Source organism: Ovis canadensis, chromosome 12 (assembly GCF_042477335.2).
Source record: "Ovis canadensis isolate MfBH-ARS-UI-01 breed Bighorn chromosome 12, ARS-UI_OviCan_v2, whole genome shotgun sequence".
In the NCBI taxonomy this organism is placed as follows: Eukaryota; Metazoa; Chordata; class Mammalia; order Artiodactyla; family Bovidae; genus Ovis; species Ovis canadensis.
Window position 1 is genome coordinate 40650066 of NC_091256.1, and position 16753 is coordinate 40666818.

At 35.3% G+C, this 16753-nt stretch overlaps 1 protein-coding gene across 12 annotated transcripts in view; it reads right to left on the minus strand.

Moving 5' to 3' along the window:
- The window catches only part of CDC42BPA (CDC42 binding protein kinase alpha), a 304528-nt gene that overhangs the window by 139427 nt on the left and 148348 nt on the right, over positions 1 to 16753 (minus strand). For all 12 annotated transcript variants that reach the window (XM_069545455.2, XM_069545451.2, XM_069545454.2 and 9 more), the window contains exons 6-8: positions 16336 to 16429; positions 3166 to 3366; positions 536 to 784 (exon numbers count right to left, since the gene is read on the minus strand). In XM_069545455.2, coding sequence (XP_069401556.1) covers positions 536 to 784; positions 3166 to 3366; positions 16336 to 16429 — 544 coding nt within the window. The remainder of the gene's footprint in view (positions 1 to 535; positions 785 to 3165; positions 3367 to 16335; positions 16430 to 16753) is intronic.

Below are 16753 nucleotides of genomic sequence, written 5' to 3' on the forward strand. Positions count from 1 at the left end.
CGGTAAAACAGGAATAACTATAACCTGCAGACTGGGCTATAAAAATTCACTGTCAACAATTTACAAACACTGATAAGTTTGGTCTAGACGTTTAGTGATAAAAAATTTAGACCAGAAACACTGCTACTGTAGAATTCTAATAAAAAGAAAAGAAAGATTTAAAGTCTGATGGATATTGAGAGTACAATCATTATTCATGTATTCCATATACGTGAATTTGCCTAGTTGTTAAATTTTATTTGTAATCCCAAACCAATATTCACAAATACTTTTGTAGTTATTTTCAGATATTTACAGAGCAAAGAAAAATTTGCACTGCCCTACACATATGTTCCCAGCCAGAGCGGAACAAGGAGATGCTCTGCCCTCTTGTTTCAGATCTCTTTCAGTAAGTAAGCAGTCTTTTTCAAGGTCTACATGTGCCTTGACAGCTGTTGAAGTGATAAATGGTAAGGTGGCCTATAAAATTTCTTTATAACCATATATTTTTTTAAAAAAGCAGAGAGACAGAACTTCTTTAAACAATCATACTCACAGAATTCTTTAAACAATCATCATCCACATCAAAATTCGACGTATCTGTTGGGCTACTAACTTCTGGAATATAAGGTGCTTCACAGTTTTGAATATTATCCCAATCAATTCCATTGAAAAATGGGTGCTTCTTAAAGTCTTCTATTCCATTTTGACCAAGTCGATGTTCTCTGCTACAGATGAGTCTTCGAATAAGATCCTTAGCATTTTCAGACACATCACTCACTTGCGGGGGAAACTGAAACCTCTCCTAAATAGAGAATAATACAAACAAAATATAAATCACTAATTTCCTAAGTAGGTTGAAGCTAACACTGACCTTCTTAAAAACATATATACTTTTTAAAATATCTAATAAATATGTACTGGTACGAAGTACTGACACTAAAGGAGAGTCAAGAATAAATTTAAAAGGATCATTTTCGTAAAAGAACTTTTCATATGTAACCTAGTCATACATGTACTACAGAAAGAATAAGTTAAATGTAAAAACACCTTAAATGTTGTCAAAATAAAAAGAATTCACTAAATGTAATAGAATTTACATAATCAATAGTATATGTGATTGATTTATGATAACAATTATATCATAATCAATATGATATTGATTATATGATAACGTTCATATAAGTCACACAACTAATGATTAATACTAAACATTTGTAAAGAATATAACATGTACTACTAGAAGTATGTTACTTGTTTAGCCCATTTAATCCTCAGAGCCACTGTATTACTCTAATTTTATAGAAAAGGAAACAAAGAAACAGTTAAAACAATTGCCAAAGGTTACATAATCAATGGTAGAGCTAGGATTTGAACTGAAACTGTCTGATTCCAGAATCTGTGCTCTCAACAACCATGTTACAGTACAATGACTTCTATCAGAAATGCTTTACATGCTATTGACAACTTTGGAGCTATTTCTTGTTTTCAAACTCTTGATAACTTTGCAGCCAGACAGAAAAGCATCAACTTTGTAAAACTAACGTGTGTGTGTGTGCCTGTGAGTGTGTGTATGTGTATTTGAGGCTTCCCTGGTGGCTCAGTAGTAAAGAATCCGCTTGCGATGCAAGAGACCTGGGTTCAATTCCTGGGTCAGGAAGATCCCCTGGAGAAGGAAATGGCAACCCACTCCAGTAGTCTTGGCTGGGAAATCCCATGGACAGAGGAGTCTGGCAGATTACAGTCCATGGGGACACAAAACAGTCGGACATGACTTAGCAACTAACAACAACTATATATAGCAATTAATTATAACTGTACTACCACAACAAATTAAAAAGAACAGATTACCACTCCCTTTATGGGATATTCCTTTTCATATTCTAGGTTTTTGCAATTACTCATAATCTTCTGAGACTGATAATCAGAGTCTCCCTCCTCTCATACAATCTATTTCATTTGGTATTAAATGGATTAAAATTTTATTCTTTCCTGCTGTGTATCTGGACTGTTTCCAATGTTTGATGATCATAAATAATACTGGGACAAGTATTCTTACAGATATAGCTTTGTTCTGTGAATATTTCCTTATGGTAGATTCTTAGTATTGAAGGTGCTCAACCAAAAGTTTTAACCATTTATTTCTAAGGTTGTTGATGAATACTTACAGACTTCTTGACAGAAAGATTATATCAATTTACGCCCCTATCAATGATGTCTAACACTGTTCTTCTCAATGGATCATTTATAGTAAAGAGTACTATTTTCTTTTCATCTTTGCCAATTTGTCAGGGAGAAAAAGTATACCATTCTTATTTTAATTTGGATTTCATCTATCTATTATTATTAAGATCGAGAATTTTAAATGCATTCTAGTCATGATTACACTTATACTATAGTTCAGTTCAGTTGCTCAGTCGTGTCCGACTCTGTGACCCCATGAATCACAGCACTCCAGGCCTCCCTGTCCGACACCAATTCCCAGAGTTCACTCAGACTTGTGTCCATCGAGTCAGTGATGCCATCCATCCATCTCATCCTCTGTCGTCCCCTTCTCCTCCTGCCCCCAATCCCTCCCAGCATCAAAGTCTTTTCCAATGAGTCAACTCTTCGCATGAGGTAGCCAAAGTACTGGAGTTTCAGCTTTAGCATCATTCCTTCCAAAGAAATCCCAGGGCTGATCTCCTTCAGAATGGACTGGTTGGATCTCCTTGCAGTCCAAGGGACTCTCAAGAGTCTTCTCCAACACCAGAGTTCAAAAGCATCAATTCTTCGGCACTCAGGCTTCTTCACAGTCCAACTCTCACATCCATACATGACCATAGGAAAAACCATAGCCTTGACTAGACAGACCTTAGTTGGCAAAGTAATGTCTCTGCTATAGTAGTAATGATAAATTGTCTGCTCATGATCTTTGTTACTCTACTGGAGAGATCATTTAATTGTCTTACTTATTAGCATCTCTGATAAATTACAAGATGAAGACTATCAATTTTATATACAATTTATAGATTAAAAAAATAATTTATGGACTTTGATTACTCATGTTGGTCATGTTCCCTACTAGCATAGAAATTAGATTATTTATTGTTTTTGGAAAATTATTCTCTTTTTAAATATCACATTTTAATTTTATTATGTGTATTATTTGCCACACTAATGTGAAAAATAGTAAAATATACTAACTTTGTGATTCATGATTTTTCCATATGTTTCCACCAGAGATTCTGCATAAAATGGTGTTTCTCCATAAAGCATTTCATACATACAGACCCCCAAAGACCACCAGTCACACTCAGGTCCATATCTGCCTTTTCCATCTTCCATGGCTTGAAGGATTTCAGGAGAGATATAATCTGGAGTTCCAACAGCCACTGAGGATTGGACCTGAAGAAGTTCACATTGTTAGTAATCAACCATAATATATTAGAAATAAATAATTATTTTAGTTAGAAATTTTTATATAGAAACACAATAAGCACTATTTCATAACAACTTCAATTTTGTCATTATCTGAATTTAGTCTCCTTGTCCATATAACTTAAAATATATATAATTACCACACCGACAAGTTCTCCAGATTTTCAACACTATAGAATGTTTATTATAGCTGTGACTTAGTTGACTACACTTACAGTAAAGATATATGATTTGAACACCACAGCCATGAACCACAAATTGAATATTTATTTTAGAACATTCTTATTTTTGATATTATCTGTCCAACATTGCCATATTTTAAGTGGAACTTTGAAAGTTTTACCATTAATTATGTGGGGAAAGAAATAGAAAAAAACCTGGCTACTATTATAAGCAGCTTGGAGATTATTTTAAAACATTTTAATGATAATCTAACTAAATAAATGTTAATAATGTCCTGCAAACTATTTATTTATTTAAAAAATTATAAAAGGGGAAAAATATTCTTCAAAACACTGAGTCTAAACAGAGAACATACAATTATGGCAATGTAGATACAACTTAGAAAACAACAGCTAAAAACAGATCCTGGGCACATATCTTTTAAGGTATTCCAAAATAAAAGAAAATTAGTTTTTTATATGTTTTTAGAGAACATACCAAGAAATGAACATTCTCAAGATAAAATAATGGTTAATACTCTGAATTTCCTAAAGTACCATTCTTAATAATTATAGAACAGACTTCTTTCGCAATACTGAGATTAAGTAACTTGAACATTCTTGAAAACTCTTAAAAATACTAGATAAAATATAACAAACATTTTCTAAATGTATAAATGAGCCTTTAAATAAAGAGACATTCTTAGATATATGTAATCAAGAAATGATTAGAAACCAGGGCAATAAGCATTAGAGCAGGAGTGCAGTTGGGAAATTGTTTTCATTTTCTAGGTACTTGACTTTTAACATATACATAAGGTCAAAAGGAAAGATCCTGCGCTTACTTGAGTTTTGAAGTAAAAGTCTGCCCCATATAATCTTTATCCTAAGAGGTGTGCGTATGCATGCGTGTGTTAGTCAGTCAGCCATTCGCTTAGTCATGTCTGACTCTTTGTAACCCCAAGAATTGTAGCCCGCCAGACTACACTGCCCATGGAATTCTCCTGGCACAAATACTGGAGTGGGCAGCCATTCCCTTCTCCAGGCCTAAAGGGTATATTGTAAGTAAAAAGGTGAATTACAAAATCTGCCATTCAGCAGAGAAAGACAGTGACATATGTGAAAAAAAATTTACTCCTTTAGAAATTCGTAACTTTTAGGTCACACAGTCCCACCACTTGGGATTCTAATGCACAGGACTTCCGGGGTTCAGAAATTCTCAAGCCAAGAAACTGGTAAAACACTGGCATCTGGTTAGGGGCGCCTAGAAAGCTTCTCATAACATATTCAAAACTACCTGGAGGATACATGCTCAAACTTGGCCTCATATAATTCTCACACACAAAAATTCACTAAAAGATGAGTTCAGAATCCAATAATATAACTAAATGAGGAAACATTCCATTTATGAGCAAAAGCCAGAAATCCAAACACACACCACAATCAGACCTCAAAAAATTATCAGTTCCACTTCATAAAATAAGTATGTTTAAAATTATTAGATGTTAAAAAATCTAAAGCATAAGAAAAAGCTGAAAAAAAATAAAGTCCCAAAATGGAAAAAACTAGTTGTTGAAATAAAAGATATGAAGAAATAAAATCAGATCCACATCTGTACACTTTGTTAAACTACAGAGCACTAAAGGTAAGAGATTTTAAAAACCTCTGAAATAAAAAGAGATTTTCTACCCAAGAAATGATAATTAGAACGACAGCTGAATTATTAATGCTAATGGAGCTGTTAGAAGAAAATGGAATTGTATTTTTCAAAGTGATGAAACAAAGTAATGGTCAATATTATATTCCCTACTCACCTAAATTATAAAATAGAAATGGGGATTAAATAAAGATATTTTCATACAAAGAGTGAGTAAACTACCACATATAGACTCTTTTAGTTAAACAGGAGTACTAAGGGATATACTTCAAATCAAGAAACATAATCCAGAGGAAGAAATGTGACACCAGAAGCACCTGTGAGCAAAGACATTGGTCAACTTTAGCACGCACCTAAACGGTGACTAACTGGATAAAATAATGATGAAGGAGAAACAGGGCAATAAAGAGTAACATGAAGATGAGCAGGAGCAATAACAGCGATAGGAGATGGGGGAGGAGGAGGAAGGAATAACTACTCAAACGATGGAAAAGAGTATGGAACTAAAACACCGGAAGACAACCAGTTACTAAGGGAGTGATCAGGATTAAAATGTTCCGAGCTCCTTGGTTTTCTATTTTTTCATTTATTTCTTAATTATTACTTTTAATTGTGGTAAGATACCCATGACAAAATTTACCACCATAACCATTTCCAAGTGTATAGTTCAGTGGCATTAAGTACATTTACACTGCTGTGCAACCGTCACCACCGTCCATTTCTAAAACTCTTTTCATCTTACAAAACTGAAAATCTATTAAATAATAACTCCCCCATCCCCTTCTCCTCCCAGACCCTAGCAACCACCACTATAGCTGCTAAGAATTTGACTACTCTAGGTAGTTTATACAAGTGAAATTGCACAATAACGTGTTTGTTTGTGTCTGGTGTATATCACTTGGCATGTTTTTTAAAAGGTCTATCCATGTTGTAGGATGGATCAGGATGTTCTTTTAAAGCTGAATAACGTTCCAATGTATGGATATACCACATTTTTTTTTCCCATTCATCCTATAGTGGACACCAGAGTTGCTTACATCCCTTGACTTTTGTGAATAATGGTGCTGTGAACACGGGTGAACAAATATTTCTTTGAGACTCTGCTTTACCTTCTGTGGAATATGTACACAAACGTGGAACTGCTAGATCATATGGTAATTTTGTTTTCAGCTTTTTGAAGAACTGTTATACTATTTTCCACAGTGGCTACAGCATTTTACAACTCCATCAGCAGTGCACAGAGGTTCCAATTTTCCCACAACTTTACTAAAACTTGTTATTATTGTTTTTTTTTATAGTGGCCATCCTAATGGTATGAAGCAGTATCTCATTGTGGTTTTGATGTGCATTTCCGTACTGACTAGTGATGCAGAGTCATTCGTCTATTTTCTTAGGAGAAACATCACTTCAAATCCTTTGCGTATTTTGAACTGGGTTGTTAGTCTGTTATTGAGTTGCAGGAATTCTTTATACATTCTGGATAATAACCTCTTGTCAGACATACAATTTGCAACTACTTTCTCCCACTGTACAGGCTGCCGTTTCACTATAACAACTGTATCTTGTGATGCATAGAAATTTTTAATGATGATGTAGTCTATTCCTCTATTTTTGTTGTTGCATATTGTCTTCTGTCATATCCAAGAAATCACTGCCAAATCCAATATCATAAAACTTCTCCCTCTGCCCCTTAAATGTAAGTTTTAACTCTTACATTTAGGATTTTGATCCATTTTGAGCTAATTTTTGTATATAAGATACACTAAGTTTTTTTCTTTGATTAGGAATATGGGGAAAACTATATTTAACATAAATGATAAATGCTTAAATTTTTAAGATAAACATTAAAATATTTGAAATAGAATGTATAACTTTCAAAAAGGAAAAAAAAAAAAAAGAAATAAAAACAAATTTGACCCAGCCAACAAAAAGCAGGAAAGGGGGTGGGAAGCATGATGCAAACAAACAAGCAAAACCTATAGTAAATAGTCCAAGATACTAGAAAGAAATACAAACAAATAATGAAATTCACAAGTGATTAAGTTCACCTATCAAAAAGCACCATTATCACATTAGATGACAAAACCACAATGAAAATTTTTTTGAAAAATCAGCAATAATCTGTTTAATGCACCTAGACATAGAACCTAAGAAACGTTTTTTAAGAAAAAGGATGGAAAAATATGCCAGGCATATGCTAAACAAAAGAAAGCTAAGGGAGCTGTATTAATTATCAGTCAAACTAGATTCTAAGGCCAAGATGATTATTATGATTTTTAATCATTTATTAACATAAATAGAAAATACCATGGAAGAGCAATCCTAAATAATATGTAACTAACAACACAGCTACAAAAGAGTTGTGAAAATTATAAGGGAAAATTAAGAAATTCAACATCATAGTAAAGATTTTTAAATAATAAATAGATGAGAAAGAAATAGAGGTAGTAAGAATATTAAAATTTTGAACAAAGTTTACAACTTTTATCTTATTACAGATATCTGCAACCAGAAGTTAGAAAAAGATTCATAATTTCAAACAAATATGTAATAGTTAAAAGAACTGGCCCATGCGAAATCAAAACATAATCTTGACAAATGCTAAAAAACTGCTAACAAACAGATCCACTCTTCAGTAAAAGAAAACTTTCTATAAACACCAGATAAGTAAATATTGTACTATGAATACTAAAAGGCACACATCTAAATAATTAATGGTCCACAGAAGAATTCTAACTAAAGCTGGAAAATATTTAGCAAAATGCTCTATGTCAAAACTTACGAAGAAAAAGTTAAGCATAAATAAACAATATTAGGAATGAAGAAAGCGGTGAAATATGCATGTAATGGAGATTTTAAAACTAGAAAAAGTGCAATCTGAACAATTTTATACAAATAAAATTGAAAATGCAGAGAAAAGAGATAATTTCCATAGAAAAAAATGTAACTTACCAAAACTGACTCAGGAAGAAATAGAAAACCAAAGAGACCTATAACCATTAAAAAGTTTGAATCAATATAAAATCTACCTGGAAAACAAACAAAATAAGAAGAAAACAAAACCTCACTGAAGCAAAGGTGATTTAAAGTGAGTTCCACCAATTACATAAGAAACAGATAACCCCAGTATTATAAGAACTGTTCTAGATCCAAAATGGGTAAGGGTGGGGGACATGGCTCCCCTGTTCATTTTATAAGGCTAAAACAACCTAAATACAAAACAAGGCAGACAAGAAAAATTTGAGAAGGAAAATTATACTGCAAACTCAGATATAATCAATGTCAGATATGAATCTCAGGTAACAATCCAATATAAAATTTTAGCATGGTCAATCTAGCAATTTGATCAAAGATAGCAAGTAATACAAGCTTGATGATAAAGTTACATTTACATTCAAAGAATGTATGCTTTAACACTGGACAATCTATGTCACTCATCATATAACAGGAAAAACACTCTGATATCCACTCAACAGTGCAGAAAAATGATTTGAATGTACAACATTAACAACCATAACATGGCAATCAGAAACAGAAACTTCCTTAATCTGATGAAGAATACATACCAAAAGCTTCCAGCAAATATACTACTTAACTTAAAACTACAGGGAAAACACCAATAAAGCTATGAACAACGCAGAGAAGCTCCCAATTCCTAAACATTAATCCTGTGCTGAAGATCACTAACTGTATGATAGGAAAAAAAAAATACAGCAAAGTAAAAATGTAAGGACTGGAAAGGACAAAACACAAAGCTGGTCATTATTTGCAGATTATAAGATTGTCTATATAGAAAAATATACATATAGAATCTATAAATTGTTTTGAACTAATTAAAAAAAAGCTTAGCAAGCTTGCTTGTTTCAGGATGAATACACAAACAAAAGTCAACTGTGGTCCTAAAGAATAGCAGCAAACTATTAAAATGCAAAATTTTAAGTTATCCATTTATAATAGCCCCAAAACAAAAAACTCCACAAGGTATCTAGGAGCAAATCTAACAAATAAAGGTAATGAATTTACCTTTACACAATTAACCTTTACCTGAACATAATTATAAAACTTTACACAAATAAGAGAAACCTACAACAATGAAGACAGAAACCATATTCACAGATGGGAAGATGGCAAGTTATAGACAAAGTTTTCCCAAAATTAGTCTCTAAATTCAGTGAACGTCTACAAGCTTGCATATGTGAAGGGGTGTTTATATGTGTCTGTATGTATATAAACCAATAATACAATCCTAACTGTCATATGGAAAAACAAATGGCCAAGAACATCCAAAACAGTTTCATAGAAAGAAAGAATTACAGCAAGACATCCCCACACAAAAACTGACTTCTTATAAACGTATAGTGATTTAAATTGTTTAATTTTGACTTCAATGTGAGAAACAAAAAGCAAGCTGAAAGTTAATATAGAAACTCACAAACTTTGGGAAAGGTTAAAATTGAAGCAACTATCCAGGTAATAATGATCCACACAAAATTATATAATTACAAAATTATATAATTACAAAATTATATAATTACAACATTACAGAACAACAGAAATAAACATAACACGCTAAAGGCTTCCAAATAAGGGGGGAAGATTATAACAGAAGCTTTGATAATTAGGATGGCATCAGATGCCTCAACAGTAAATTAAAAGACAATGCAGTGTCTTCTAAATTCTAAGAGAAGAGTAAGTTCAAATCTATAATATTATGTCCAGTCTAGACAATTTATTCATCAAGTATAAGAATAGAAATGAAGGCATTTTTCAGACATGCAAGATTATGAAATATTTACTTCCAATGGAACCTGTCTGAGGTTCAGTTCAGTTCAGTTCAGTCTCTCAGTCGTGTCCGACTCTTTGCGACCCCATGAACTGCAGCACGCCAGGCCTCCCTGTCCATCACCATCTCCCGGAGTTCACTCAGACTCACATCCATCAAGCCGGTGATGCCATCCAACCATCTCATCCTCTGTTGTCCCCTTCTTCTGCCCCCAATCCCTCCCAGCATCAGAGCCTTTTCCAATGAGTCAACTCTTCGCATGAGCTGGCCAAAGTACTGGAGTTTCAGCTTTAGCATCATTCCTTCCAAAGAACACCCAGGACTGATCTCCTTTAGAATGGACTGGTTAGATCTCCTTGCAGTCCAAGGGACTCTCAGGAGTCTTCTCCAACACCACAGTTCAAAAGCATCAATTCTTCAGCACTCAGCTTTCTTTATAATCCAACTCTCACATCCATACATGACCACAGGAAAAACCATAGCCTTGACTAGACGGACCTTTGTTGGCAAAGTAATGTCTCTGCTTTTCAATATGCTATCTAGGTTGGTCATAACTTTTCTTCCAAGGAGTAAGTGTCTTTTAATTTCATGGCTGCAGTCACCATCTGCCATGATTTTGGAGCCCAGAAAAATAAAGTCTGACACTGTTTCCACTGTTTCTCCATCTATTTCCCATGAGGTGATAGGACCAGAGGCCATGATCTTCGTTTTCTGAATGTTGAGCTTTAAGCCAAATTTTTCACTCTCCTCTTTCACTTTCATCAAGAGGCTTTTTAGTTCCTCTTCACTTTCTGCCATAAGGGTGGTGTCATCTGCTTATCTGAGGTTATTGATATTTCTCCCGGCAATCTTGATTCCAGCTTGTGCTTCTTCCAGTCCAGCATTTCTCATGATGTACTCTGCACAGAAGTTAAATAAGCAGCGTGACAATACACAGCCTTGATGTACTCCTTTTCCTATTTGGAACCCATCTGTAGTTCCATGTCCAGTTCTAACTGTTGCTTCCTGACGTGCATATAGGTTTCTCAAGAGGCAGGTCAGGTGGTCTGGTATTCCCATCTCTTTCAGAATTTTCCACAGTTTATGGTGATCCACACAGTCAAAGGCTTTGGCATAGTCAATAAAGCAGAAATAGATGTTTTTCTGGAACTCTCTTGCTTCACTACCACTAAATTGAGAAGACACACACAAATGGATCCAGGAAACAGAGGATCCAATACTAGAAAGCAACATATTAAATTCCATGATGATGAGGAAAGGTAATTTTAGGATGACAGTTGTACAGTAGGCCTATTGGACAGTGGGCCTACAGACTAGAATCAGAGTATGCAAACCTCCAAACAAGAGAGTCACTAAGTTATTCATTGTGTCTGAGAAAGAAAGGAATTGCTCAATTTCCTAAATGTAGTGGAGAGTTTGGGGATAAACTAGTGAGAAGGCTGAGTGCCAAAGAGTTGATGCTTTCAAACTGTGGTGCTGGAGAAGATTCTTGAGATTCCCTTAGACAGCAAGGATATCAAAAACCTGTCAATCCTAAAGGAAACAACCCTGAATATTCATTGAAAGGACTGATGCTGCAGCTCCAATACTTTGGCCACAAGATGTGAAAAGCTGACTCACTGGAAAAGACCGTGATACTGGGAAAGATTGAGGGCAAAAAGAGAAGGGGCTAATAGAGGATGAGATGGTTAGTAGCATCACCAACTCAATGGACATGAGCTTGAGTAAACTCAGGGAGATAGTAAAGGACAGGGAAGCCTGGCACTCTGCACTCCATATGGTTGCAAAGAGTTGGACACAGTAACAAAAGTGAGATTTATACAGAAAACTAAGCAAAGCAAATGAGTCACTTACTCCAAGGAAAACAAAGAGCTGTTCAAGAAAAGAAATGTAATTAAAATAAACAGCATGGCACAGTCATAAATAATATTTGTAAAAGTATATTTGGCTTAAAGCTCAACATTCAGAAAACTAAGATCATGGCATCTGGTCCCATCACTTCATGGGAAATAGATGGGGAAACAGTGGAAACAGTGTCAGATTTTATTTTGGGGGGCTCCAAAATCACTGCAGATGGTGATTGCAGCCATGCGATTAAAAGACGCTTACTCCTTGGAAGAAAAGTTATGATCAACCTAAATAGAATATTGAAAAGCAGAGACATTACTTTGCTGACTAAGGTCCATCCAGTCAAGGCTATGGTTTTTCCAGTGGTCACGTATGGATGTGAGAGTTGGACTGTGAAGAAGGCTGAGCGCTGAAGAATTGATGCTTTTGAACTGTGATGTTGGAGAAGACTCTTGAGAGTCCCTTGGACTGCAAGGAGATCCAACCAGTCCATTCTGAAGGAGATCAGCCCTGGGATTTCTTTGGAAGGAATGATGCTGAAGCTGAAACTCCAGTACTTTGGCCACCTCATGTGAAGAGCTGACTCATTAGAAAAGACTCTGATGCTGGGAGGGACTGGGGGCAGGAGGAGAAGGGGACGACAGAGGATGAGATGGCTGGATGGCATCACGGACTCGATGGACGTGAGTCTGAGTGAACTCCAGGAGTTGGTGATGGACAGGGAGGCCTGGCGTGCTGCGATTCATGGGGTTGCAAAGAGTTGGACATGACTGAGTGACTGAACTGAACTGAAGTATTTTTTAAACATTGAACAGGATTTAATGAAAGACTATGTGATAATTACAACATGGGGAAGATAGGATGTATAAGGATTGGTTGAGATAGGTGTAAGAGATCTGAATCCTCATCTTTCATGGTGGGAAATTAGTAGATAATATCTGCAACTAAATAACAAGAGACAGTAGTATGAATACGATAATAAAAAATAAATAAAAGAAACAACAGAAGACAGAGCTGAAGGATTTGTATGTGTCTGTCTATAGAAAAAGAGATTTGGAGATGAGAAGGACCTAGGACAAAGGAATGCTGTTTTTGTGATAAGTCTTCCTAAAATATGTAAACATCACTTGATAAAAATAAAATAAACAAGTAAAAAAGAAGATTCCTTCATTATAACTTTCTAAATGGAGGACCAACATGCTATTATGTCAAGAAAAACAATTTGGAGATGATTAATAAAAAATGAATGACTAGAAAGAATTTCTGACTCTACAGAATTTCAGTAATAAATCAGATCAAGGGAAACACAGACAGACAGAAATAGCACTCAGTGCATTCTGGAATGCACAGGAATTTGGAGAGCTGAACATCAGACTCCAGAGGAGTCCCAGCTTTGAATCTAAGACGCTTATAACATGCAGGACTGGGCAAACACTACCTCTTCCCCTGGAATTCTGTTTCAGTGTATCTCTCTCCTCTTCAGAATTACAGACCACTTCTTTATGGTGCCACAGCCTCCCTGACTTTAATCTGTGTTTTCTCAACTCAGCAAGACCACCATGCTATTTCTCTCCCTCTTATGTCATACCCGGCACTGTCCACTTCCCATTTTATACTTCCCACACGTGCAGTTACCTTAGAGCAGAGTAATTACATACACCGGTTTTACAGAGTTTGTGTGATATTGCCATATCTTTTATTTCCACCCATGTCATAAAACCCACACTACATTTATTTTTGTTTTTAATAATCAGATGTCTTCTTATGCAAACTTGAAAAGAAAGATTAGTATAGTCTTTTTCTTTATTCTTACCCTATGAATCTTATTTATCGTATCTGATATTCTTTATTAGACAGATCTAAGCATCCAAATGGAATTGGCTTCTTTGTAGTGGACATCCTTTAGCATCCAGGCCTCTTTCATTTATCTGAAAAGGTCTTCATTTTGAAGAGTATTTTTATTCTATATAGAATTCTTGGCTTAGAGACTTTTTTTTCTTCTTTCAGGACTTTAAAGATATCATGCTGTGATTTCTCATGAAAGGTCAATGGTTATTCTTACCATTTTCCCACAGTATGTATGGCTCTCTCCTTCTAGCTGCTTCCCATTTTTATTTTTTAATCTTTAATTTTCAGTAGTTTAATTGTGATGTGGCCAGGCATGGTTCTTTTCATAACCTTGAAATATACCAGGATTCTTAAATCTGTTTTTCATCATACGTAATAGCTTGAGCCATCAATTTTACAAATGTTTTCTATTACTATCTCATCTTTTTCTAGGCTTTTAATTGTATGCATCCCTAGGGCCCCTATATCAATTTTGCTTCAATCTTTTTCTCTCTGTTCTTCAGATTGCTTGATCTCTCTTAATCTATCTTCAAATTCACTGGCTTTTTCTTTTTTCATTTCTAATCCACCATTAACTTCTTCCTATGAACTTTTTATTTCTATTAATATAATGATCAAATTCTAAAAAGATTTACTTGATTTATTTTTCTGCTGACATTCCTTGTCTGTGTAATTACCAAGAGTAATATCTTCCTTTGAACGTATTTATGACAGTTTCATTAGTCTTTTGTCTGGCAAATCCAACTTCTGTGCTACCCAGATTTCTACTGACTACTTTTATTTTTAAATTCTGCATCACAATCACTTAAGTTACCCACTATTTATTTTTGGTCTAGTGATTTTTTATTGAATGCTGGTCACTGTCAATAAGACATTGTAGAGAATATGAATTCTTCTATCTTCCTCTAAAGAATATTAATTCTTCTTTAAGCAGTTAAAAAAAAATACTAAGTGGAATATGGGATGGCTTACAGTTTACTCTTTAAGGGCAGATTTATAAAAAACCTAAGATTCATCTCCTGATTCCCAGGTGGCTGAGTATTAAAGAATCTGCCTGCCAATGCAGGAGATGTGGGTTCAACCTCTGGGTCAGAAAGACCCCCTGGAAGAGGAAATGGCACCCCACTCCATATTCTTGCCTGGAGAATCCCATGGACAGAGGAGCCTGGTGGCTACAGTCCATGGGGTTACAAAAGAGTCAGACATGACTTAGCGACTGAACAACACCAACAAAGATTCATCTCAAGCCTCTTCATCTGGAGGAGCACTTTCATACTCTGTTGATTTTACCAGGACTTGGATTTAGGCTGTTAGATAGGTTTAGGGTAAGACTTATAGGTAACAAACATCTTAACTAGCTCTCCAGAGCTAATAGTCCAATGTCCCCTAGCACTGTGTCTCCTCCAGCACTACTTGATTTCAAGTAATCTGTTTGATTTTCAAATGGATAGAATTTACTATTTGGTAATTCTCAGATGTTCTTATACAGTTGGCCCTCCATGTCTCCTGGTTACACATTTGCAGATTCAACCCATCAGGGATCAAAAATATTTTTTTAAAAAATTTCCAGAAAGTTCCAAAAGGCAAAATGAATTTGTTACATGCTGGCAATTAAGTAGGTATTATAAGTAATCTAGAAAGAAAAGTGAAGTCGCTCAGTCATGTCCAACTCTTTGCAACCCGATGGATTGCAGCCTGCCAGGCTCCTCCATCCAGGGGATTTTTCCAGGCAAGAGTACTGGAGTGGGTTGCCAGTTTCTAAGTTATCTGCTTAGGGTAAATTCTCAAAAGTCAAATGACTGGTCCAGAACAATGGGATGTTTTTGTGGCCTTTGGAATGTATTATACCAAATTTCTTTTCAAAAAGTTCCTACCGATTAAAATGATGTATATTTGGACATCTACTATACAACCAGGAAATTAAGATAAATATTACTACTACTACAACAAACATGGAATAAAATTGAGGCATGTAAACCATTAAGTAATTGAGAGAATATAATGGAGGGGTCTAGGAGACGACAGAGGATGAGATGGTTGGATGGCATCACTGACTTGATGGATGTGAGTTTGAGCAAGCTCCGGGAGTTGGTGATGGACAGGGAAGCCTTGTGTGCTGCAGTCCGTGGGGTCTCAAAGAATGGGACATGACTGAGTGACTGAACTGAAGTGAGGGTTAGCAGAAATAAAGCAAATGGTAACATAAAACTTAGACGATTTTCTGATAAAAAGCATTCACTTGTTATACACTGACCCTCGGGAAAACTAGACAACTAGTAAAGAAAGAGAAAAGAAATGAAAGTGAAGGAGTCACATCTTTTCTTTTTCCCTCTGGGATTTATTTTCTTCAGTCCTCTGGAACTGTGAAAATAAGTTATGCTAAAGAAGAAACAAACAAGAGTCTCAAAAAAGGCACAGTATATCAATCTTAAAATCATTGATATAAGCAGTAGAAAATGGTGCATGAATTTATAGACAAGCCTTATTATGAGTAAGCATGCCTAAGTGGAGGGAAGTTAAGCACAGAAAGACAAATGGATAGAAGGATATTTGATAGATAATATAAAGAGAAGGACTCTAAAACAGATAAAGGAAACAAGGAGGAAGGGTGTAACAGTTTAAAATTTATCTTTATTTACCGTTCCATCTTCCATCAGCTTCAGACATGAACCAAAATCCGCTAACCGAATATGTCCATTCATATCCATCAATATATTGTCAGGTTTGATGTCTCTGAAAAAAACAGACACATTCAATTTTTAGTTGGAAAAAATAAACACAATTAGTTACTTGGTAAGATGGAAAAGACTCTTAAAAATCCCCTGGACAGCAAGAAGATCAAACCAATTAATCCTAAAGGGAATCAACCCTGGATATTCATTTGAAGGACTGATGCTGAAGCTCCAATACTTCGGCCACCTGACACAGGCAAAGAGCTAACACATTGGAAAAGACTGGGAAAGACTGAGGGCAGGAGGAGATGAGGGAGACAGAAGATGAGATGGTTGGATGGCAACACCGACTGAACGGACATGAGTTTGAGCAAACTCCAGGAGA